This window comes from Vigna umbellata, chromosome 7 (genome assembly GCF_029865625.1).
Source record: "Vigna umbellata cultivar VRB3 chromosome 7, Vumbellata_1.0, whole genome shotgun sequence".
In the NCBI taxonomy this organism is placed as follows: Eukaryota; Viridiplantae; Streptophyta; class Magnoliopsida; order Fabales; family Fabaceae; genus Vigna; species Vigna umbellata.
Window position 1 is genome coordinate 40580149 of NC_142171.1, and position 24384 is coordinate 40604532.

General features: G+C 36.2%; 1 protein-coding gene across 1 annotated transcript; it reads left to right on the plus strand.

The window, feature by feature from the left end:
* Positions 1 to 15993: 15993 nt before the first annotated feature.
* Positions 15994 to 20517, plus strand: LOC148196001 (uncharacterized). The gene is made up of 8 exons (XM_088095352.1): positions 15994 to 17152; positions 17492 to 17893; positions 18005 to 18366; positions 18472 to 18752; positions 19071 to 19189; positions 19370 to 19604; positions 20046 to 20145; positions 20278 to 20517. The coding sequence occupies exons 1-8, from the start codon at positions 15994 to 15996 to the stop codon at positions 20515 to 20517; spliced, it is 2898 nt and encodes a 965-aa protein (XP_087951478.1).
* Positions 20518 to 24384: the final 3867 nt, after the last annotated feature.

Genomic DNA, 24384 nt, shown 5'->3' on the forward strand with positions numbered 1-24384 from the left:
TTTTGGACCGTTAACACATTGTATGAAGTGTTTGCCTCTACCAGTAAGAACCTTATCCTGAGCTCTATTGCCTCCTTACTTGTCCCGAATTGAGTTGTTAAGTCAGGATATCCTCGAGTATCTACTCTTTCTCTTGCGAAACCTACAATCTGCTCATTGAATGGGGCTATGAAGCCTTCGGATAGATCCATTTTAAGGAAAGTGGCCCAGTATAGGATGTTGACCGAACTGCCCTAATCAACCAACACTTTACTGACATCATATCGTGCTATCTCGGCCATGATGACCATGGGGTCATCCTGATCCGGATCGGGAGCCTGGAAATCTGCATTGGTGAAAGTAATGTTTCCATGGATTCAGGTTGTCGATCTACCATGTGCACAATTTTTAAGTTTCTCAAATGTCTCTTGCGAGCAGAGGAGAGGCCCCTCCTCTTGCGAAGCCTCCAGATATGGTGTCAATTCGTCCTCGGACCGACCTTTCTCACTCAAGTTCACGAATGCGGCTTCTGGAGCGTCGCTTATACTGATCGTATCTTCGAAATGAACGCTCGGGACTTTTACGCGAAGTTCCTCTTCTTGGGGAGCTTATTGCCCTGGCCGCTTCCCTTTTCACATATTTTTGGAGGTATCCTACACTGACAAGTCTCTCTATCTCATCTTTTGCTATGGTACAATCCTCTGTGTCATTACCGTGATTTTGGTGAGAACGACATGCTTTACTTCCATCGGCGTTCTTTGGTGAGGATTTCCTTCGAACTGTGAGGAGTTCAGTGTGTAGGGCCTCTTCAAGTACTTTTGCTCTGGGTGCGTTAAAAGCAGTGTAGTGATCATACTTGGGTGTCCAGGCTAACTCCTTTCGAGGAGGCCTGTCACCTTAGAGCTCAGTGGTAATTGAGATTCTTCTATTTTGACGTTCAACTGTAGTTTTGCCCCTCAGTAGTGACTGTGGGACTTCAGAGTGCATGGAACTATTCTTCACCAAAGATAGTGTTTCACTCAAGCACTCAAAAGTGTTTCACTCAACTCAAAGGTGTATAGTGAGGTCTCACTCTTACACTCTACCATCCCAATGTCACATGAATCAACTTTTCCTTTCATTCAATCACATATCAAACACACTTACAAACAAGTTATCATCACAAGGACTTTTCAAGACTTGTATTGAGGCTGGGCTAAGAAGAAAATTGGTTTTTCTAGACAACAAAATTCCTTGAGTTAAGAGAGTGCACAATTCATTCATTCATATTAACAATTAACTCTCTTTCTCCTTTTATGTGACAAACCAAATCTGATGGTATCGGAGGGGGTATTTTTCGAAGAGTATAGCGCAACGGAATTAAAACTCAGAGAGCGAAAAGCGTGTTCGATCACAATTAAAAATAATTTGGTCCTTTTAGTAAAAATATTTTTCTTTCAGAAAATTAATCAAACAGTTGATATGCGTAAAAGATAAAGAGTGTAGGGAATAGAAAATCACACGAGTAATTTTTAAACTGGTTCGATTCAACAGAATCTACATCTAGTCGTTAATCACTATAAAAAGTGATTAACAATCCACTAAAAAGATGTTTCACAGATTACAACAAATAGTGAATAAAGCAGATAAATAAACCTTCCTTCGACGAACGAACCGGAAGAAGAACACTCTGCCAACTCGAAGAGAACCGCTCCGACTATCGACAAACGAAACACGAGCTTCTCTTATTCACGAGACCAGGCAGAGCACCTTGCTAACTCGAAGAGAGCTTGCTCCGACTATCGACACACGACACGCGAGCCTCTCCTGTTCACGAGACCAAGCAAGGGAACTTGAACTATAGCTTCTGAAAACTTCCTCTGACAAACAGTATTCTGCAAGAGTTTCTGTTCAACAACGTTACTAGTGATCTTCACAGAAACCCAATATATAGCTAGTTGTTCTGAATATCTAAGGTTAAGTCTCAACTGCCACGAATAATCGATTATTGTAAGTGATAATCGATTATTCAAGTCCGTTACAGGTTTTCAAGAATGTGATAATCGATTATATGAGGTGATAATCGATTATTCCTGGATGACTTGTGATAATCGATTATTGACATTCCATAATCGATTATGGCAGTAAAAAAATGCAAGTTTTACAAAGTTACAAGACTTTCCTACTATATTTAATTTATACAAATTGCTTTTAAATAATTCTAATATCTTCTTCAACTAAAACTTCTTGCAGCATCATCAAAACAATTTTCTTCAAGATTTACCAATACTCCTTATTGGTAACAATCTCCCCCTTTTTGATGATGATCAAAAATTTAATTTTAAAAGCAATTTTGGCTTACCTGCAAAACTTACAAGCTAACAGACAACAACAGAGTTAGCAATACCTGTATTAATGTATACTTATCCCCTTATATTATTCTTCTCCCCCTTTTTGATCATAAGCAAAAAGATTTGATGTAAAAAAAAACTCCCCCTAAAAACGATCTCCCCCTCAATTAAACAAAGTATGCATATAATCAAGAGATCATTTTATTTATTGAAAAGAAAGATTACATTACAAGAAGAAACATAAAAGACAGAATTATAACATAGATGAAATAGCAAGCAAACAACAAAACATGCTAACATAGAACCTATATCTAAAACTCAGGACTTTATTTTTGAAACTGTTAGCATGATAATCCATTGTGCATGATGATAATCGATTATGCCTGATGATAATCGATTATGCCTTATGATAATCGATTATTCGTTCAAAATTTCCCAGATTTGAGATTTAAGTTTGAATAACCGATTATTGCCTTGTGATAATCGATTATGAAGCGTCAATTTTACGAAAATGTGAAAATTTTCATAAGCGTTGATCCTAAGACATGTCTAATACTCCTAACTCTCTTCTAAGCTCAAAAAATCTATCCTTAGGTAGCGCCTTGGTGAAAATATCAGCTAATTGATGTAAGGTATCAACATATTCAATTTGACAATCCCCCTTTTGAATATGGTCTCTCAAGAAATGATGTCTAATCTCAATGTGCTTAGTTCTTGAGTGCATTATGGGATTCTTAGTTAAATTTATAGCACTAGTATTATCACATTTTAAAGGAATATTATCAAGGAAGATATCAAAGTCTTCCAGTTGCTGTTTCATCCACAAAATTTGGGCACAACAATTTCCAGCAGCAATATATTCAGCTTCAGTGGTAGACAAGGCTACACATGCTTGTTTCTTTGAATTCTAGGATACCAAAGAACAGCCTAGAAAATGACAAGTACCACTAGTACTTTTCCTATCAATTTTACAACCACCATAGTCTGCATCAGAATAACCTATTAAACTAAGTGAAGCATCTGATGGATACCAAAGTCGAAAAGAAGTGGTTCCCTTAAGGTATTTTAAGATTCTCTTGACAGCAGTCAAATGAGATTCTTTAGGATTTGCTTGGTACCTAGCACACACATACACTTTGCATAATATCTGGTCTACTAGCAGTTAAGTATAGCAAGGATCCTATCATGCCTCTAAACATGGTTTCATTCACTCCTTTTCCAATTTCATCCTTATCTAAATAACATGAAGTACCCATGGGTGTACTAGCTTCCTTGCAGCTATCCATACCAAATTTTCTAAGAATTTCTCTACAGTATTTAGTTTGGGAGATGAATGTTCCACCATTCATTTGTTTTATCTGTAGTCCTAAGAAAAAGTTTAACTCACCCATCATAGACATCTCAAATTCACCTTGCATTATTTTTGCAAACTCTTCACACAAAGAATCATCAGTTGACCCAAAAATGATATCATCTACATAAACTTGCACGATTAAAATGTGTTTTCCTACTTTCTTAATGAATAAGGTTGAATCAACCTTTCCTCTAGAAAATTCATTTTCAATTAAAAAGGTACTAAGTCTTTCATACCAAGACCTAGGTGTTTGTTTAAGACCATAAAGGGCCTTTTTCAACTTCTAAACATGATCAGGAATTTAAAATCTTCAAAGCCAGGAGGTTGACTAACATACACTTCTTCTTTTATAAAACCATTTAAGAAAGCACTTTTTACATCCATTTGATATAGTTTAAATTTCATCAAAGATGCATATGCAAGTAATAATCTAATTGCTTCTAACCTGGCTACCGGTGCATACGTTTCATCATAATCTATACCTTCCTCTTGACAGTATACCTTAGCAACTAGCCTTGCTTTATTCTTTGTGATGTTTCCATCCTCATCAAGCTTGTTCCTGAATATCCATTTGATTTCTATGACTTGATAATTATCTTGCTTTGGAATAAGTTCCCAGACTTCATTCCTTTCAAATTGGTTTAGCTCTTCTTGCATAGCAACGCACCACTTATCATCTTGAAGAGCTTCCTTTGTGTTCTTGGGTTCTATCAGGATACCATAGAGTCTTCTTTTCCTTTTGAAAAATTAACCTGCAAAACAAAACAATAGAGTTTTGGTCCTCATAATCTCATTTGGGTCCTTTGAGGTTAGAGAAAATTTACTTTATAACAGGAATCCAAGCATATTTTCCATTTGGAACATCAAAATGTTTAATTCTACATTTGTTAGAAGTGTGCCCCTTTTTCATACAATAAAAGCATGTGACAACATTTGGGTTTCTATAAGACACAATTCCTTTTTCAACCCATACCCTACGGGTTCTTTTAATTTTATTCTTACTTTTATAAACACTTTTGTTTTTATAAACCTTTCTAACAGTTATAGGCATTTCAACATTATTATTTCCAGTTGCAACTTCAAGAAGATTTTCAAGAATATCAATATTTAGCATATGACTCTTACATGAAAGACATTCAACAGGATGTTCAACATTTGAAGACTCTTTCATTTCCAAGTTGCAAATTTTATTTCTCAAACTTACTTCCTCATCTAATGCCTTCTCATATTTAATTTGCAATTGTTTAAATTCTTTTTTCAAATTTTTATGAGCAACATTCAATTTCTCAGATTCATCAAGCAATTCAAGAAAAGCCTTTTGTACATCAAATTCACTAGATTCATAGCTAGAATTACTTACTTGGCTTCCAGCATCATCAAAATTAGCTGTCAAACACAAGTTTACTTCTTCAACAGAATCACTTGAACTAGAGGAGGTTGATGCATTATCCTTCCAAACAATGCGAACCTTCTTCTTCTTGTGAATTTTCTTTTCTTTTCTTTCTTTACTTCTTTTGTTGCTTGAACAATAAGCTTTCACATGGCCTCTTTCACCACATCCATAACATTTGAAGCTTGAAGAGGAACCTTGATAGTCCTTCTTTTCCTTCAAGATTTTGCTTTCAGATGATTTATAGTTGGCCATCAAGCATAGATTTTCTTGCTCATTAGAATCGCTTGAGCTTGAGGAGTTTGATGTAGAGCATGAGTTCGAACAAGTCAACTTAGCCCCATTCGATACTTCATCATGAGTGACTCTTAAAAATTTCCACATTTCCTAAGCACTTTTATAAACAGATACTTTGAAAAAATCATCAATGGTTAGTGCAGATAAAATTATATTCCGAGCCTTAATATCAAATTGGGCTCTTCTATTTTCCTCAACAGTCCAGTCAAAATATGATTTTTCTACTTCAACACCATCAACTGTATTTTTAGGAATATAAGGACCATTTTGTACAGCTTCCCAGATGCCTCTGTCAACAGACCCCATAAAAATTTCCATTCTGACTTTCCAGAACGCATAGTTATCACCAGTAAAAAGTGGTGGTCTGTTAATAGAAGCACCCTCAGCATATACAAGATGTTGGTTGTGACCGGCCATTTTCGCAAATGTTGAAAAACTATCAAAGCAAGCTCTGATACCAATTCTTGGTATCGGAGGGGGTATTTTTCGAAGAGTATAGCGCAGCGGAATTAAAACTCAGAGAGCGGAAAGCGTGTTCGATCACAATTAAAAATAATTTGGTCCTTTTAGTAAAAATAATTTTCTTTCAGAAAATTAATCAAACAGTTGATATGCGTAAAAGATAAAGAGTGTAGGGAATAGAAAATCACACGAGTAATTTTTATACTGGTTCGATTCAACAGAATCTACATCTATTCGTTAATCACTATAAAAAGTGATTAACAATTCCACTAAAAAGATGTTGCACAGATTACAACAAATAGTGAATAAAGCAGATAAATAAACCTTCCTTCGACGAACGAACCAGAAGAAGAACACTCTGCCAACTCGAAGAGAACCGCTCCGACTATCGACAAACGAAACACGAGCTTCTCCTATTCACGAGACCAGGCAGAGCACCTTGCTAACTCGAAGAGAGCTTGCTCCGACTATCGACACACGACACGCGAGCCTCTCCTGTTCACGAGACCAAGCAAGGGAACTTGAACTATAGCTTCTGAAAACTTCCTCTGACAAACAGTATTCTGCAAGAGCTTCTGTTCAACAACGTTACTAGTGATCTTCACAGAAACCCAATATATAGCTAGTTGTTCTGAATATCTAAGGTTAAGTCTCAACTGCCACGAATAATCGATTATTGTAAGTGATAATCGATTATTCAAGTCCGTTACAGGTTTTCAAGAATGTGATAATCGATTATATGAGGTGATAATCGATTATTCCTGGATGACTTGTGATAATCGATTATTCCTGGATGACTTGTGATAATCGATTATTGACATTCCATAATCGATTATGGCAGTAAAAAAATGCAAGTTTTACAAAGTTAGAAGACTTTCCTACTATATTTAATTTATACAAATTGCTTTTAAATAATTCTAATATCTTCTTCAACTAAAACTTCTTGCAGCATCATCAAAACAATTTTCTTCAAGATTTACCAATACTCCTTATTGGTAACAAAATCTTCAACTTATTCCCAACTTTCCTTTCATTGAGCTCAACCTTTTCTTTTCTTTCTTTTCTTCTCTTTTGCTTTTTGCTTTTGCCCAATGCATTTTAATGAATTTCACAAAGTTCTTTTCGATTTCTCACCACCCCAAACTTGAACCATTCTTCATTACCACAAAAACATACTCTACTTAACTCAAGGTAAGGATTTCAAAAAGGGTTTTTCCACTTTTCAAATTTAGGCTCAAGGTGCAAAGGTTAGAGAAAACATTGATCTTTATTAGGTTCACCTGTTTGCATTGGCTCTAAGGGAGAAGAAAAAATGGCCTTGATCATGTGTAACAAGCAAGCAAGTGGTTCAATCATAGAAAATTAGGCAAAATCAATCATGCTTCCAAAGCAATAGCATTCAATCAATCAAAAACTCTAGAGCTCAATCTCTCACAAGTTAACTCAAGTTCCACAATTTGATAAACATCTTGCCCAGCATATTAATTGAAATCATGCATCTGTTTTTAACAAAACTATGAGCAACCACCATTTATGCTTAAAAACTAAACAATCATTATCTCACCATGCATCATAGAACAGTAGTGCAAACAAAAGAATATTACTCATCACAAAACAATTTATCACCAAACCATTGCAGCAACTATTAATTCAACCAAGTACATGACTCAATTAAAATTAAAAAAACAAATAAACAAAATTCAAATAAGCATAAAAATAAAGTAAAACAAATCCTGATCTCGTAGCATCCATTAGTAGATGCTACCACTCATCGGCAGCCTCTGCTATAACAACATCCATCAGTAGACACTGTCATCTGAATCTTCATCATCATAGCATCCATCAGTAGATGCTTTCAGTGACATCCATCAGTAGATGTTTAATCATAAGGCATCCATCAGTAGATGCAAATCTTCATCATCAACATCCATCAGTAGATGCTGATCTTTCTCATCTTCATCGGCATCCATCAATAGATACCATCAGTAGCATCCATCAGTAGGCGCTTAATCACATAGCATCCATAAGTAGATGCTATCAATCATCATCCTCATCATAACAACATCCATCAGTAGATGTTGTCATCTGAGTCCTCCTAGCATCCATCAGTAGATGTTGTCCAACATCCATCAGTAGATGTTGTCATCTGCAAAGAAAAATCAAATTTAAAAGCAAAAGTCAGAAATTGGGTTGTCTCCCAATAAGCGCTTGTTTAACGTCACGAGCCTGACACCATTAAGCACAATTCGCATCTATGATGTTGGTGTTCCTTTTGCTTTCATCACACCAACTTATCTACAACATTTTCCTGTTCACCATCTTTACCCTCCTTGAATAAGGAGCCTCAATCTCAATAATTTCCAATTCTCTTTGATATCTTTAACTGCTTCATGCACAAAGTCTTGGTGAACATGGCACTTGAAGGTTGGCGTTCAACGCCCTTAATGGGGCGTCCAGGCACGCCCTGCAACCTTCTTCAACCTTCTTCTCTTGATGATGTTGTGCTCCTAGTACAGATTTTTGAATTTTATCCTGCAAACACTAAAGAACACTACACTAGAGCACCTAATTAGCACAAATAGATAAAAAATTAAAAAGATAAAAAAATGAAGAGATAAAAAGATAAAAAGATACAAAGACAGAAAGATTGAAAGGTAGAAAGATAAAAACATACAAAGATAGAAATATAGAAAGAAAAAAATAAAGAGATAGAAAGATAGAAGGATAGAAAGATAAAAAGATAGAAAGATAAAAATAAAAAATAAAATTAAAAAGGTAAAAAGATAAAGAGATAAAAAGGTAAAAGAGAAAAAAGATAAAAAGAGAAAAATCAAGTCAAAGTTAATCAATTATCACACAAATAGAATAGTTAAACCACGAGTCCCCGGCAACGGCGCCAAAAACTTGTTAACCCTCGGCAAGTGTACTGAATCGTATCAACTAATAATAAAATGGTAAGACCAAGTATCATTTCCCAAAGGACTCATGACCTAAACAATTTTGTGATTTGTTGATTATCTTAGACTTGTAACCGAAAATATTGTTGTTGAACTATGAAAAATAAACATGAATGCAAAGTTTTGATCAATGGACTTGAAAGATGCAAAAACGGTTGAATTATAATATGAATGATTATGTTGTTGGGGTTTATCGATTCATCCTATCCACTCTAATGTATTCAAGAATTCATCTTTCTTAATTAATGTTAATGCCACTTTCTAAATTACCTTAAACCCGATGTCTCGGTGAAGAAAGCCTAATCCTAATGACTAGTTTACAATGTCTTGTCTCCCTAGCAATTATTCATGCATTACATTCGCACAGAAGCTTAAAGGCAATCAGTCCTCCTATCCCTATGTCTAGGCAATATTGCTCTTTGGAGAATTTCTTCAGTTCTAGATTTACTCATATGTGTCCATACAAATAACATCAATGATCATGCAATTGAATAAGTTAAACAAAAGATGCATAGAGTATAGAAGTAAAACCCTAACAATTAATGAAAGAAAGCATATAGATTAAAGAACCAATTCAATACATGAGAGTTTCAAAGGATTACATGGGTTCCCCAACAACAACGAAGGTTTAGCTCACCATAGACATGGTGAAACTAGATGAAAAAGAATGAAAGAATGAAAGATAGAACCCTAGAAGTTGAAGAGTGGAGCTTGAGCATCCAAAATCCTCCTCCAAGGGGTGAAAAAAGTGTGATTTTTCCTCGTTTTGTCCAGAGATACTAACCCTAATTCGGCTAAAACCTTGTATAGCTTCCTAAAAATTACAGAAAATTGGCCAAGGCCCAATAAAATGGCGCTCAGCGGTAATTAACACTTAGCGGTAAGTGAGATTCTTCTATTTTGACGCTCAGCTGTAGTTTTGCCCCTCAGCGGTGACTACAAAACTTCAGAGTGCCGCTCAGCGGTAAAAGTGGCGTTGAGCGGTACTTGCGGCTCTTCTTTTGTGCACTTTTTCTTCCTTTTTTGAGTCCAACTCCTTGCTACTTCACTTCTTTCATTCAATTCATCTTAAAACCTTTCAAAACAAGGAAAACCAAGCATAAAACCTATCCAACTCTCTTATTTCCAATACTTAAGTGAAAACATGATTTCAAGCTAATTTCTAAGTCATAAAGGTTGTCTTTAAGGTCAAAATTAAGTATCAAAATAACAGTTTTTCAACTGTTATCAACGGTGCCAAAAACTTGATAAACAAATTTTTAATCCCTGGCAACGACGCCTAAAACTTGATAAACAAATTTTTAACCCCCGAAACCAGAGTCAAAAACTTGTTAAGACTTTGGTACCTGTACCAAATCGTATCAAGTAATAATAAATGGTAAGACCAAGAATCGTTTCCCAAGAGACTCACGGCACTAAACATATATTGGATTACTCAACTAATTAAGACTCTAAAGAACAAATTTTGATTTTTTTTGAATGCAAATGCAATAAAATAAATTGATCAATTGAGGCTAAACACAAGAATGAATGGATGAATTTGATCAATTGAGGCAAATGCATATATGAATTCATCGTTTCACTCAAAGATTTAAGAGTTGTATGCTAGAAGTCTCAATATTTGTGAAAAGGAAACTTTGAAAAACATAGTATGGGTAGAATAAGAACTTTCATTAAGCGTGTCTTGTAATTGAGTATTATTATTGTTATTAGAAAAATTGTTAATCATTTGTGTGTCAAAAGAGACATTGTTCATCCTTTGTGTGTTGGAGTTCTTGATTTTATTTAATGATTAGTTAATTTCTCTTTAGACATATATCTACAAATGATTGTCCTCTCTAACAAACAACCTTGTAATTCTTTCATCATTACTCACAAAGTCTACTTAGTCATAAGTAACTGGTTTACTAAAAATAGTCATCTAGTAACAATGAGTGGCTGTTGTTAAAAATTGATTGAAGTAGAAGTGATTTATGAAAAAATGTTTGATTAGTCTTCTAGAATGAAAGTTTTTCACAAGAATACATTATTAGGGTTCCGAAATGAACATGGAAAATATTTCAAAATAACTATTCAGAAAACATATGTTGCAAAATGAGTTTGGTGGCTCCTCATATATTTCCATTCGAACTCTGCATTTATTGATTTACCCGTGAACCTTTCTAGCTACTATATCATCTTCTTGGAACTTTATTGCTGCCATGTTTAAGATACTGGGAGTTCTAGAAGGCCGTTTGAGTTCTGGAAGTTTTATATATAGCAAAAAATATATATTTAAACTAGATTAAAAAAATTGAAAATTAGTTTGATTATGTGAGTCCAAATTTAAAATCCAATATATATTTTAATGGGAATTCAAAAGAGACATATTTATTGATGTATGAATTAAAAAGGTCATAAGAAGTTTGAAGTGAAGCAGTGGATTTCGGTACAAGAAATGGGTTCATTTATTCCGAAACCATGATCTCACGTTTATCTCAGTTACTACTTTAACTCCTATCACGTCTGCATCTCGTCCTTCTTATTTAATTTTCTGTCCCCACTTCATTGCTTCACATCAAAATAAATAACAAAGGATAAAACAAAATCAATATTAAAACTAAGTGGGAAATAAAATAAAAATAATAAATATGTAATGTTTAACTGTTTTTTTTTAAAATATGATAAATAATGTGGTGATTTTCTCCCAAATTATTTATCTTCACTCCTATAAACACAACCAATATTATTTTCAATCATCCTCAAATTTTTTTCATCATTCATTTATCGCTAACAGAAAAATAGTTGACTGTGTCATTGAATTTACATCTTATATACAAGTAATAGACGTAACATTTTTGTAATTAAATGATCAACATTTTTCTTCCCGGTCTCTTTTATAAGTTAGACATATATATTAGTTATGTTTCTCTTATATTTTGAGATGGATATTGGTTTGGCCCTTTAATCTCTGTTTGAAAAAAATTAGTTTCTAAAATAAAATTTGTTTTGGAAAAACTAATCATGTTAGTTCGTCAATATTAAATTTGTGGACATAACATTATATTTTCAAAATCAGTTTAGTCCCTAATAATAAAATTGAAAGACTAGAAAATATACAGGGTAGTTTTGTTTTCTTAAAAATAATTTTGTATCATTTGATTCTTTTATTATAAATATAAAAGATAACGTTTATCATAATTCAATGTTTTAATTGTAAATATAAAGTATAACTTATGCTTTCAAAAATATTTATTTATACTGAATTTTATAATAAAAAATAATACTCATCTTATAAATCCAATTACTTAAATATATTTATTGAAAAATGAGAAGAAAATCCTTCGAGAAAATAAAAAATGAAAAGTTAAGAATCTTTACACAAAAAAATTTCTAGTTTTTAATTTATATATATATATATATATATATATATATATATATATATATTTATTAGATGAGTCTCTCAATTTACATTACACATTGAGTGTATTAATATATATTAAACGAGTTTATCTATTTATTAGTTAAACAAGAGTTTTATAATACAATTAAAAGACTCTTTGTATGCATTAATTAGATCACTATGTTCATATAGTAATTAAACAACTCTAGCAACAAACACTAGATGAGTACGTCTATATACTTATTAAATAAGTCTAGCACTAATTAGATATACACAAATTAGACGAATTTATTAACACACATTAAACAAGTTTGTTCACTTACTGATTAAACGAGTTTTACAATACACATTCATAAGTTTAAATATACATTAATTAAATGAGTCTAGTAATACATATTATATGAATGTGTATATATACTAATTAAAAAGGTGTGACGGGACAATCTATCAATATTAATTAAGTGAGATCTATCAATAAAAATAAAACCATTAATATAGAAATCAGACAATTTTTTTATAAACTAAAACTAAGAGACTAAAAATATGTAGCCTTGATTAGAATAAGTGAAAAAAACTTTTATTTTCATAACTGCATGAATTTGATGTTCAAAATAAAATTGTTGGATATTTTTGTCTCTCACATTCTTTTGTTAACTATTTAATTTTTAAAATGTAACATTAGTAGTTAATATGAAAAATAATGAAAGAGATAGATGATGTAATTCACATGACAATAATAAATACATTCAAATGCATCATTATCATTCACATCTTAATGTAAGACCCTATAAAATTAGCAATGATAATTCTTTGTTAAACCAGATTTATGAAGTATAATCAAATGCTTATCCTATTAAATCCCATTTCAAATCTGCTGAAATATATACTGTTATGGTGTGCACTAATACAGTGCCACATCGCGCTCTGAAACACGCACCACTGCACACATTCAGTGCATTAAAAACGCACCAATCTGTGCATGCACACACGCCAAGTGTCACGGGAGAGAATTCCAAATCAGAGTTTGATGTGCAGGTGGCAGACTGGGAGACGCTCTCCTGTTTGACGTGGAATCCACCCAAAATTCTGAGTTTTGAGAAAATCTCTCACTCATACGCACACTTCGTCTTCCTCAGAAAACCACACCTTTCATCTTCTCCAAACTTCTCTCTACGAACCTTCATCTTCCTTCTACCATTACTCACTTCATTCAACTCCAATCAGTTTTCTGAAACCATAGAAACGTTCACGGGGCAGTAAGCTTCGAATTGATCCGAACCTCTTTAGATCCTGTAACTGGTAAGTTCCAAACCATAATCTAATTCTAGAAGTTCTAGGAACACTGTTTCAGTTGCATGCAAAGAATAAAATCTGAGTTTCTGAGTCTCTTTGGTTAAATCTAGTTGAGGAGCGTGAGAAAGAGCTGATTGGGTAGAAATTCATAGTTGGACAGAATCAAGTTACCCTGTTAAAAGTTCACTGCTAGACCAGGTAAGGGAAGCTTATAATTTTAATTTATACTGTATGTGTTATGATCTGATGTGCATGTATTAAAAGTATGATGTTCGAGCTGTGTAAATGACCACAGTTATGAAATCTGGTTTTCTGATAATGTGATTGATCTGCATGTTGGTTTGGAATGTATGAAAATTATGAGGTTGAGCTGTTAAGAATGGTTTATGATATCTGATATGAATTCTAGTTTGGATGGATCTGTCATGAACTGATACGGCTTGGATGAATGATATTTGATGTTGGATTTGATTTAATTACATGTTGAATTGATGATGCATGAACTGAGTATGGTTATTGGATACTTGGAATGAATTAGATGTTGAAAACTGTATGATAACATGTTGGAAGTGAATTAAATCTGAAATGAAAGTATAAAGTTAGAAAAATTGAAATCTGGGAAAAATTCTACTAAGTGTGAAAAATCTGAATTTCTGATCATTCTCTGTTGCTAAAAGGACGTTCGTCACTGGACGGTCTTAGACCGTTCGGTGTTTGGTTAGCATGACTTAGATTGGAATTCATTCATTTGGAATGAATTCTGCTCAAGAACGAGCGTCCCCCAATTGAGTGAATGAGCTTTCGTTCTGCTCAGTACAGCTAAGTATTTAAAACTTTATAAAGAAGTGACGTTCGGCCTTAAGTCGAGCGTCCGTCCTTATTGACGTTCGTCCTCATGATTGAGCGTTCGTTCTTATTGTTGTTCGACCTTATGTCGAACGTGCATTCTAAGAGAGCGTTCGTCCTTATATTGAACGTTCGTCCAAGTTGACGTTCGGTCTTATATCGAAACGTTCGTCCTAGATAACGCTTGGGTTTTACCAGCGTTCGTTCTGATTGTGCTCGGTCATTTACCTGGCGTTCGTTCAAAGCAGGGTTCGGTTTTATAATTGAACGCTCGTCCTTACCATTGAACTCTGAGCGAACGTAACTGGCGTTCGTCCAAATTGCTAATTAACGTTCGTTTTTCTGGCAGTGCTGTTTTCTGAAATCAAATTATATTGACTGTTTATCTAAACAATGTCTTACTGGTGTTATCCTTTGGATTCTACCTGAACTTGTTACATTCAAAATCTTTCTAAGTATCATTCATGTCTTTTAAAGATCAGTATTTTCAAATTATAAATTTTAAAGAGTATTAGGTGAGTTCCTTGGTTCTTTTCTCTTGTTCAGAAACAAGGATGCAGAGTACTGTAACATGTAAATTTCTATTTATTAAATGATGAACTTTCGTGAAATTAAGAGAGTGGAATACAGAATGGAAATATGGATTCAGTGAACTGTTTAATATGGTGAATTATATGTGGAATGAATTATTGGAAATGAATTATGATGAGCGTTCCAAGGAGGAACGTCTCTAATATGATTGATTGTTGATTTTTGTAAAGTATGACTGTGGGCATGCTAAGCTGGCTTGGTCCATCCTGATATTCCGTGATACTCATCTTCACGTAGAAGGGAGTAGTCATGTGTGGGAATGGCAGGAGGCTCTATTCCTTAGGGGTACTTTGGATAGAGTTAACCTCGAGTGGCAGCTGTCGAGTTTAATACAGTTACCACACCACTCGGGTGCAAGGACGCCTGTAGCTACACGGTTCATACAGTCCGGACGGTCTGTCGTTTATACGTATCTATATGATTGTTAATTGATGAGCTTGCATGATGTATGTGTGGATTTAAATATAAATGTATGTGTTGATTGTATAAATTAAATATTATAAGCTTACCCTTGCATTTTCCATTGTGTTGTCTACTGTCCATGTATAATCCGTCTTGTCGAAATGCAATGATCATCCGTTGTGGATGTGAGCAGATGGTGGTGCATCCCTTGAGCAAGTACTGGAAGAAGAAAATGTGGAGGATGCTAACCTTGTGGAGGTTGAAGTAAAATCGGAGCAGTAGGATTAGATTAGTAGTAGAGGTTATGTTTTCTGTACTGAGTTCTGGAAGTTCTGTATATAATTCTGCAGAATTTTGTATGCAGATCTGTTTTATGTATTTTGGTGGATTTCTGAACACTGTAAACTCTGCTGTAAATCATTGTACAGTAATGTTTATATATGTTCGTGCTGTATTCTTTTGGAGCAGCGGTTATTTGTGTAAAGACTGTTTACTGTTGCTGTTAATTGTGATTAATTCTGAATTATAGTGATTACTGTATTTTGGGATGTTACATTAGTGGTATCAGAGCAGTTTTGTTCTTTTAAGGACAAGTAGGGTTATGAGTGCACTATGTTTTCGTTGTGTGCTTGTTATATGTTTAATGAGTTATTGAAGTATTTAACTCTTGAACAATTCTAACGTTCGTTTTCTGATGGACCAGAGAACGAATGGCTCCTAGACTTCCTCCCCCACCTCAGCCTAACGAGCCTGACGCCCCCAACAATACTAGGATGTTGGAGGCAGTCATTGAGAGACTGCAACGGCAGAACACCACCTTAATGGAGCAGAACGCAGCTGCTTTGCAAAGCTTAGAAGCCGCACGCGTAAATTCTGAGGCCACACAACGCCAATTAATGGAGATTATTGCAGCTACAAGAGGCACACCAGGAGCCTCTTCTTCTAACGCTGCCCCGCCTACTGCAGAATGGAGCTTGGAGAGCTTTCTTCAACATCATCCCTCCAAATTTAATGGAAAATGCCTTCCTGATGAGGCAGATCATTGGCTGCGGGACATTGAGAAGATTTATAATGCAAAGAGGTGCCCTGACGACAACAGATTGGCGTTCACTGAGTACTTGTTGACTGGTGAGGCCAGCCACTGGTGGACGAGTGTGAGGGCTATCCTGGCCGACACTCATGCTCCTATCACCTGGGAGGTTTTTAGAAACAAATTTTATGAAGAGTATTTCCCAGACAGCGTCCGCTATGCTAAGGAAGTAGAGTTTCTTCAGTTGGTGCAAGGGGGAAAATCTGTATCCGAGTACACAAATTCTTTCAAACAGTTGTTGAGGTTTAATACGATGGCCACTAGTGAAGAGTGGCAGTGTAGGAAATTTGAGAATGGATTAAGAAGCGACCTGAAGGTGTTGATATCAAGTTTATGCATTCGGTCATTTCCTGCAATGGTGGAAAGAGCCAAAGTATTGGAGAAGAATATGGCAGAAGTGGAACGACAAAAGAAGCAGACACAGGTGACTAGAGGGTCGATTGTATCCAGGGGTACTGCCAACACGAGAAGTACTCCTTACGCTCGCCCAGGTCAGTCAAATGCAAGTGGATCACGAGCATTAATCACTGCCGGACAACCAGGAAACGTCACTTGTTTCCAGTGTGGAGGGCCACACTATCGTTCATCTTGCCCTCAACTCACGGGAGGAAAATTCTGCACGAAATGTAGAAGAAGTGGGCACTTGGAGAATGAGTGCAACATGGGTGGACGAGCTGTGTTGAGGCCACCGAATGCTGGCAGAAATCAGGCTAGAGGAGGACGAGCCCAAGCAGCTGGACGTGTTTATGCAATCACTGGTGCAGAAGCAGCGAGCTCAGGTACGCTCGTTACTGGCACATGCTTGCTGTATGGAATAAATTGTTGTGTGTTGTTTGACTCGGGGGCGACACACTCCTTCATATCGAAGGCGTGTGTTGATAAGTTGGGAATAGCTGTGAGTGAGATGAATTTTGATTTGGTGGTGTCAACACCAGCTGCGGGTGAAGTTAGGACATCTACCATGTGTGTTAGATGCCCTATTGAGGTAGAAGGACGTAGGTACAAGGTGAGTCTTATCTGTTTGCCACTCAAAGATTTAGAAATAATTTTGGGAATGGATTGGCTCAATACCAATCGCATTCTCATAGACTGTGGCAAGAAGGAGTTGATTTTTCCAGAAGAAGAAGAGGAATGCCTTGGTGTGACTCTCGGTCAGTTAAAGGAAGATATTATGGAGGGCGCGGCTTGTTTTCTCATCATGACACATGAGGACCAAGAGTTGGGAGGTTTGAAGCAGGAACGAACGTCTGTTGTGGAGGAGTTTCTGGATATTTTTCCAGATGAAATACCAGGGTTGCCTCCTGTTAGAGAAGTCGAATTCACCATAGACTTGGTGACCACGGCAGCCCCTATATCAGTCCAACCATACCGTATGGCGCCTGCAGAATTGGTTGAACTTAAGAAACAGATTGAAGAACTCATGGAGAAACAATTTATCAGACCAAGTGTGTCACCTTGGGGAGCACCTGTACTGTTAGTGAAGAAAAAGGATGGCAGCTCTCGGTTATGCATTGACTATCGTCAGTTAAACAAGCTGACCATCAAGAACAAATACCCGTTGCCTAGGATTGATGACTTGTTGGATCAACTGCATGGGGCAACGGTATTTTCTAAGATTGATCTGCGTTCAGGATATCACCAAATCAGGGTGAAGGAGGATGACATCCAGAAAACAGCCTTCAGGTCTCGTTATGGACACTACGAGTATGTAGTGATGCCATTTGGGGTAACAAACGCTCCTGCTGTGTTCATGGATTATATGAACCGTATATTCAGACCTTACTTGGACAAGTTTGTGGTTGTCTTCATAGATGACATCCTCATCTACTCTAAGGCACAAGCCGAGCATGAAGAACACTTGAGGGCAGTGCTGAGTGTGTTGAGGGAGAAGGAGTTGTATGCCAAACTGTCCAAGTGTGAATTCTGGATGAAGGAGGTGCAGTTTTTGGGACATGTGGTCTCGGCTGGAGGTATTTCAGTGGATCCAGCTAAGGTGCGTGCAGTGTTGGAATGGAAAAGTCCTCGTTCAATCACGGAAGTGAGGAGTTTTGTTGGTCTTGCGGGCTACTATAGGCGTTTCATTGAAGGGTTTTCCAAGATAGTAGCACCGTTGACGCAGCTTACAAGGAAAGATCACCCTTTTGCTTGGACGGATTTGTGTGAAGAACGCTTCCAAGAGCTGAAGAATAAGTTGACAAGCGCTCCAGTTTTAGTGATTCCGGACACTGCCAAACCGTTTGAAGTTTACTGTGATGCATCTCACCAAGGTTTGGGGTGCGTTCTCATGCAAGAGAAGAAGGCAGTGGCGTATGCTTCTCGGCAATTGAAGATACATGAGAAGAATTATCCAACGCATGATTTGGAGCTGGCAGCAGTTGTGTTTGCATTGAAGATTTGGAGGCATTATCTATACGGATCCACTTTCCAAGTCTTCAGTGATCACAAGAGCCTCAAATATTTATTTGACCAGAAGGAGTTGAACATGAGGCAGAGGCGTTGGCTGGAATTCCTAAAAGATTATGATTTTGAGTTGCTTTATCATCCTGGTAAAGCAAACGTAGTGGCAGACGCATTAAGCAGGAAGGCAGTGCATGTCTCGTTAATGATGGTGAAGGAGCTGCACTTAGTGGAGAGTTTCAGAGATCTAAGGTTGCAGTATGAGTTAGAACCGAACAGCATCAAGTGCTGCAACCTTAGGATATCAAGCAATGTGTTTGATCGTATATGGACGAAGCAACGTGAAGATGAAGACTTGGTGAAAATCTTTGATGCACTTGGTACAGACAAGGCTAAAGAATTTAATGCTGGAACGGATGGTATGTTACGTTACCTTGGTAGAACGTGCATTCCCAATGATGGAGAGCTGAAGCGGATTATACTGGAGGAAGCACATCATAGCCGTCTTAGCATACATCCCGGTATGACTAAGATGTACCAAGATCTTAGGCGTTCGTTCTGGTGGCCTGGAATGAAGAGTGATGTTGCACGATTTGTAGCATCTTGCTTGACTTGCCAACGTGCCAAGGCTGAACACCAACGTCCAGGAGGTCTGCTTCAACCACTGGAAATTCCTGAATGGAAGTGGGACAGCATTTCCATGGATTTTGTGACCCATCTACCACGGACAGTTAGGAACCATGACTCAATTTGGGTGATTGTGGATAGGTTGACAAAGAGCGCACACTTCTTGGCAGTGAATCTGAAGATGTCCATGACCAATTTGGCCAAGTTGTATATTAATGAGATTGTTCGTCTACATGGAGTGCCTTCAAGCATAGTTTCTGACCGAGACACGAGATTCACATCTCGTTTTTGGCAATCATTACAAGCCGAGTTGGGGAGCAAGCTGCAGATGAGTTCAGCATATCATCCTCAAACGGATGGCCAATCTGAACGTACAATCCAGACGCTAGAAGACCTACTGAGGACGTGCGTCCTAGATCACTTAGGCGCATGGGATGAGGTGCTGCCTCTTGTGGAATTCACATATAACAACAGCTTTCAAGCTAGCATTGGGATGGCGCCGTTTGAAGCTCTCTATGGGAGGAAGTGCAGAACGCCACTTTGCTGGTTTCAAGAGGGAGAGAACGTGCTAACTGGACCTGAGCTCATCCAGCAAACAACAGAGAAAGTCAAATTGATCCAAGACAGATTGAAAACGTCTTTGAGCAGGCAGAAATCCTATGCTGATAGGAGGAGAAGACCACTGGAGTTCGCTGCAGGTGATCATGTGTTTTTGAGACTGAATCCAATCACTGGAGTGGGAAGAGTAGTACGTCCAAAGAAGTTGTCTCCCAAGTTCATAGGGCCGTATCAAATATTGAAGAAGATTGGACCAGTAGCCTATGAACTTGCGTTGCCTCCTCAACTATCAAATCTGCATCCAGTCTTCCATGTGTCTCAGCTTAGGAGGTATATAGCTAATCCTTCCCATGTCTTGGAACTGGAAAACATTCAACTGCATCCAGACCGAACGTTGGAGCTACAACCAATCCGCATTGAAGATGAACGCACCAAGCTGCATAAAGGAAAGGATATTCGTTTGGTGAAGGTAGTGTGGGATGCTAACACTGGAGATTCAACGTGGGAAGTGGAGAGTGCAATGAAGGATTTATATCCGCACTTATTTGCTTATAATTTCTGAATTTTCGAGGACGAAAATTTTTGTAGTTAGGGAGAATGTAAGACCCTATAAAATTAGCAATGATAATTCTTTGTTAAACCAGATTTATGAAGTATAATCAAATGCTTATCCTATTAAATCCCATTTCAAATCTGCTGAAATATATACTGTTATGGTGTGCACTAATACAGTGCCACATCGCGCTCTGAAACACGCACCACTGCACACATTCAGTGCATTAAAAACGCACCAATCTGTGCATGCACACACGCCAAGTGTCACGGGAGAGAATTCCAAATCAGAGTTTGATGTGCAGGTGGCAGACTGGGAGACGCTCTCCTGTTTGACGTGGAATCCACCCAAAATTCTGAGTTTTGAGAAAATCTCTCACTCATACGCACACTTCGTCTTCCTCAGAAAACCACACCTTTCATCTTCTCCAAACTTCTCTCTACGAACCTTCATCTTCCTTCTACCATTACTCACTTCATTCAACTCCAATCAGTTTTCTGAAACCATAGAAACGTTCACGGGGCAGTAAGCTTCGAATTGATCCGAACCTCTTTAGATCCTGTAACTGGTAAGTTCCAAACCATAATCTAATTCTAGAAGTTCTAGGAACACTGTTTCAGTTGCATGCAAAGAATAAAATCTGAGTTTCTGAGTCTCTTTGGTTAAATCTAGTTGAGGAGCGTAAGAAAGAGCTGATTGGGTAGAAATTCATAGTTGGACAGAATCAAGTTACCCTGTTAAAAGTTCACTGCTAGACCAGGTAAGGGAAGCTTATAATTTTAATTTATACTGTATGTGTTATGATCTGATGTGCATGTATTAAAAGTATGATGTTCGAGCTGTGTAAATGACCACAGTTATGAAATCTGGTTTTCTGATAATGTGATTGATCTGCATGTTGGTTTGGAATGTATGAAAATTATGAGGTTGAGCTGTTAAGAATGGTTTATGATATCTGATATGAATTCTAGTTTGGATGGATCTGTCATGAACTGATACGGCTTGGATGAATGATATTTGATGTTGGATTTGATTTAATTACATGTTGAATTGATGATGCATGAACTGAGTATGGTTATTGGATACTTGGAATGAATTAGATGTTGAAAACTGTATGATAACATGTTGGAAGTGAATTAAATCTGAAATGAAAGTATAAAGTTAGAAAAATTGAAATCTGGGAAAAATTCTACTAAGTGTGAAAAATCTGAATTTCTGATCATTCTCTGTTGCTAAAAGGACGTTCGTCACTGGACGGTCTTAGACCGTTCGGTGTTTGGTTAGCATGACTTAGATTGGAATTCATTCATTTGGAATGAATTCTGCTCAAGAACGAGCGTCCCCCAATTGAGTGAATGAGCTTTCGTTCTGCTCAGTACAGCTAAGTATTTAAAACTTTATAAAGAAGTGACGTTCGGCCTTAAGTCGAGCGTCCGTCCTTATTGACGTTCGTCCTCATGATTGAGCGTTCGTTCTTATTGTTGTTCGACCTTATGTCGAACGTGCATTCTAAGAGAGCGTTCGTCCTTATATTGAACGTTCGTCCAAGTTGACGTTCGGTCTTATATCGAAACGTTCGTCCTAGATAACGCTTGGGTTTTACCAGCGTTCGTTCTGATTGTGCTCGGTCATTTACCTGGCGTTCGTTCAAAGCAGGGTTCGGTTTTATAATTGAACGCTCGTCCTTACCATTGAACTCTGAGCGAACGTAACTGGCGTTCGTCCAAATTGCTAATTAACGTTCGTTTTTCTGGCAGTGCTGTTTTCTGAAATCAAATTATATTGACTGTTTATCTAAACAATGTCTTACTGGTGTTATCCTTTGGATTCTACCTGAACTTGTTACATTCAAAATCTTTCTAAGTATCATTCATGTCTTTTAAAGATCAGTATTTTCAAATTATAAATTTTAAAGAGTATTAGGTGAGTTCCTTGGTTCTTTTCTCTTGTTCAGAAACAAGGATGCAGAGTACTGTAACATGTAAATTTCTATTTATTAAATGATGAACTTTCGTGAAATTAAGAGAGTGGAATACAGAATGGAAATATGGATTCAGTGAACTGTTTAATATGGTGAATTATATGTGGAATGAATTATTGGAAATGAATTATGATGAGCGTTCCAAGGAGGAACGTCTCTAATATGATTGATTGTTGATTTTTGTAAAGTATGACTGTGGGCATGCTAAGCTGGCTTGGTCCATCCTGATATTCCGTGATACTCATCTTCACGTAGAAGGGAGTAGTCATGTGTGGGAATGGCAGGAGGCTCTATTCCTTAGGGGTACTTTGGATAGAGTTAACCTCGAGTGGCAGCTGTCGAGTTTAATACAGTTACCACACCACTCGGGTGCAAGGACGCCTGTAGCTACACGGTTCATACAGTCCGGACGGTCTGTCGTTTATACGTATCTATATGATTGTTAATTGATGAGCTTGCATGATGTATGTGTGGATTTAAATATAAATGTATGTGTTGATTGTATAAATTAAATATTATAAGCTTACCCTTGCATTTTCCATTGTGTTGTCTACTGTCCATGTATAATCCGTCTTGTCGAAATGCAATGATCATCCGTTGTGGATGTGAGCAGATGGTGGTGCATCCCTTGAGCAAGTACTGGAAGAAGAAAATGTGGAGGATGCTAACCTTGTGGAGGTTGAAGTAAAATCGGAGCAGTAGGATTAGATTAGTAGTAGAGGTTATGTTTTCTGTACTGAGTTCTGGAAGTTCTGTATATAATTCTGCAGAATTTTGTATGCAGATCTGTTTTATGTATTTTGGTGGATTTCTGAACACTGTAAACTCTGCTGTAAATCATTGTACAGTAATGTTTATATATGTTCGTGCTGTATTCTTTTGGAGCAGCGGTTATTTGTGTAAAGACTGTTTACTGTTGCTGTTAATTGTGATTAATTCTGAATTATAGTGATTACTGTATTTTGGGATGTTACACTTAACCTGACACTATAGTAATTAAGATGACATACAAAATTAAATTATCAATGTCACTTAAATTAAATTACGTGATCAATGCAAATAAATACAATTTTTTTTTATCAATTTATATTTATAAGACAGCAAGTATATTATAAAAAAAATGGTACAAGAAACTCTGTCACTAACTATGGGCCCATTTCATGCTCAAGAACCTTCCTATTGTATAATTGTGTATCTTTTTATGGCAACATCTCAAGCTAATTCATAAATATGAAATGTCTACATCAAAATAATATAATTTTTTTCATGCATATGTATTTAATTTTTATATAATAACAAAAACTAATAAATTTTTTATTATAATAATTATTAAATTAGAAAAATTTTCATAAAAAAAATTTATAATTTGATTATAGATAACTTTTATTTATTATAAATAATTTTTTTAATTATGTATAGTTATTTTTTGCTTAAAAGAAAAATTATTTAAATGGTAAAATAATAAAAAATCTCATTTATTAATGTTATAAATGATATATATACATATAAGATTAGTTATGAGTCTAGATATAAACATTTTGTATGTTATTTTTTACACTGTTGCAAGCATTCAGACCTCTCAACAGTGCATCACATAACAAAACACCCATTACTTTTATTTAATTACCACTATCACTTTTTTTTTATTTACTTATTAAAATCTTTCACTAGTCGTTAATAATAACAGTGAACATAATAATAATAATACTAATAATAATAATAATAATAATAATAATAATGATAATGTTTTTATTTTAGAATAGTAAGCAACCTTGTGAAAGCTTCAGAAGAGAGGCGTGGATCATGTGAAATGCAGCAGGTGTACCTCATTGTACATTTAAAAGGACTTTTGCATCTTCATGTATATAATTCTACATTCACATCAACAATTTTCT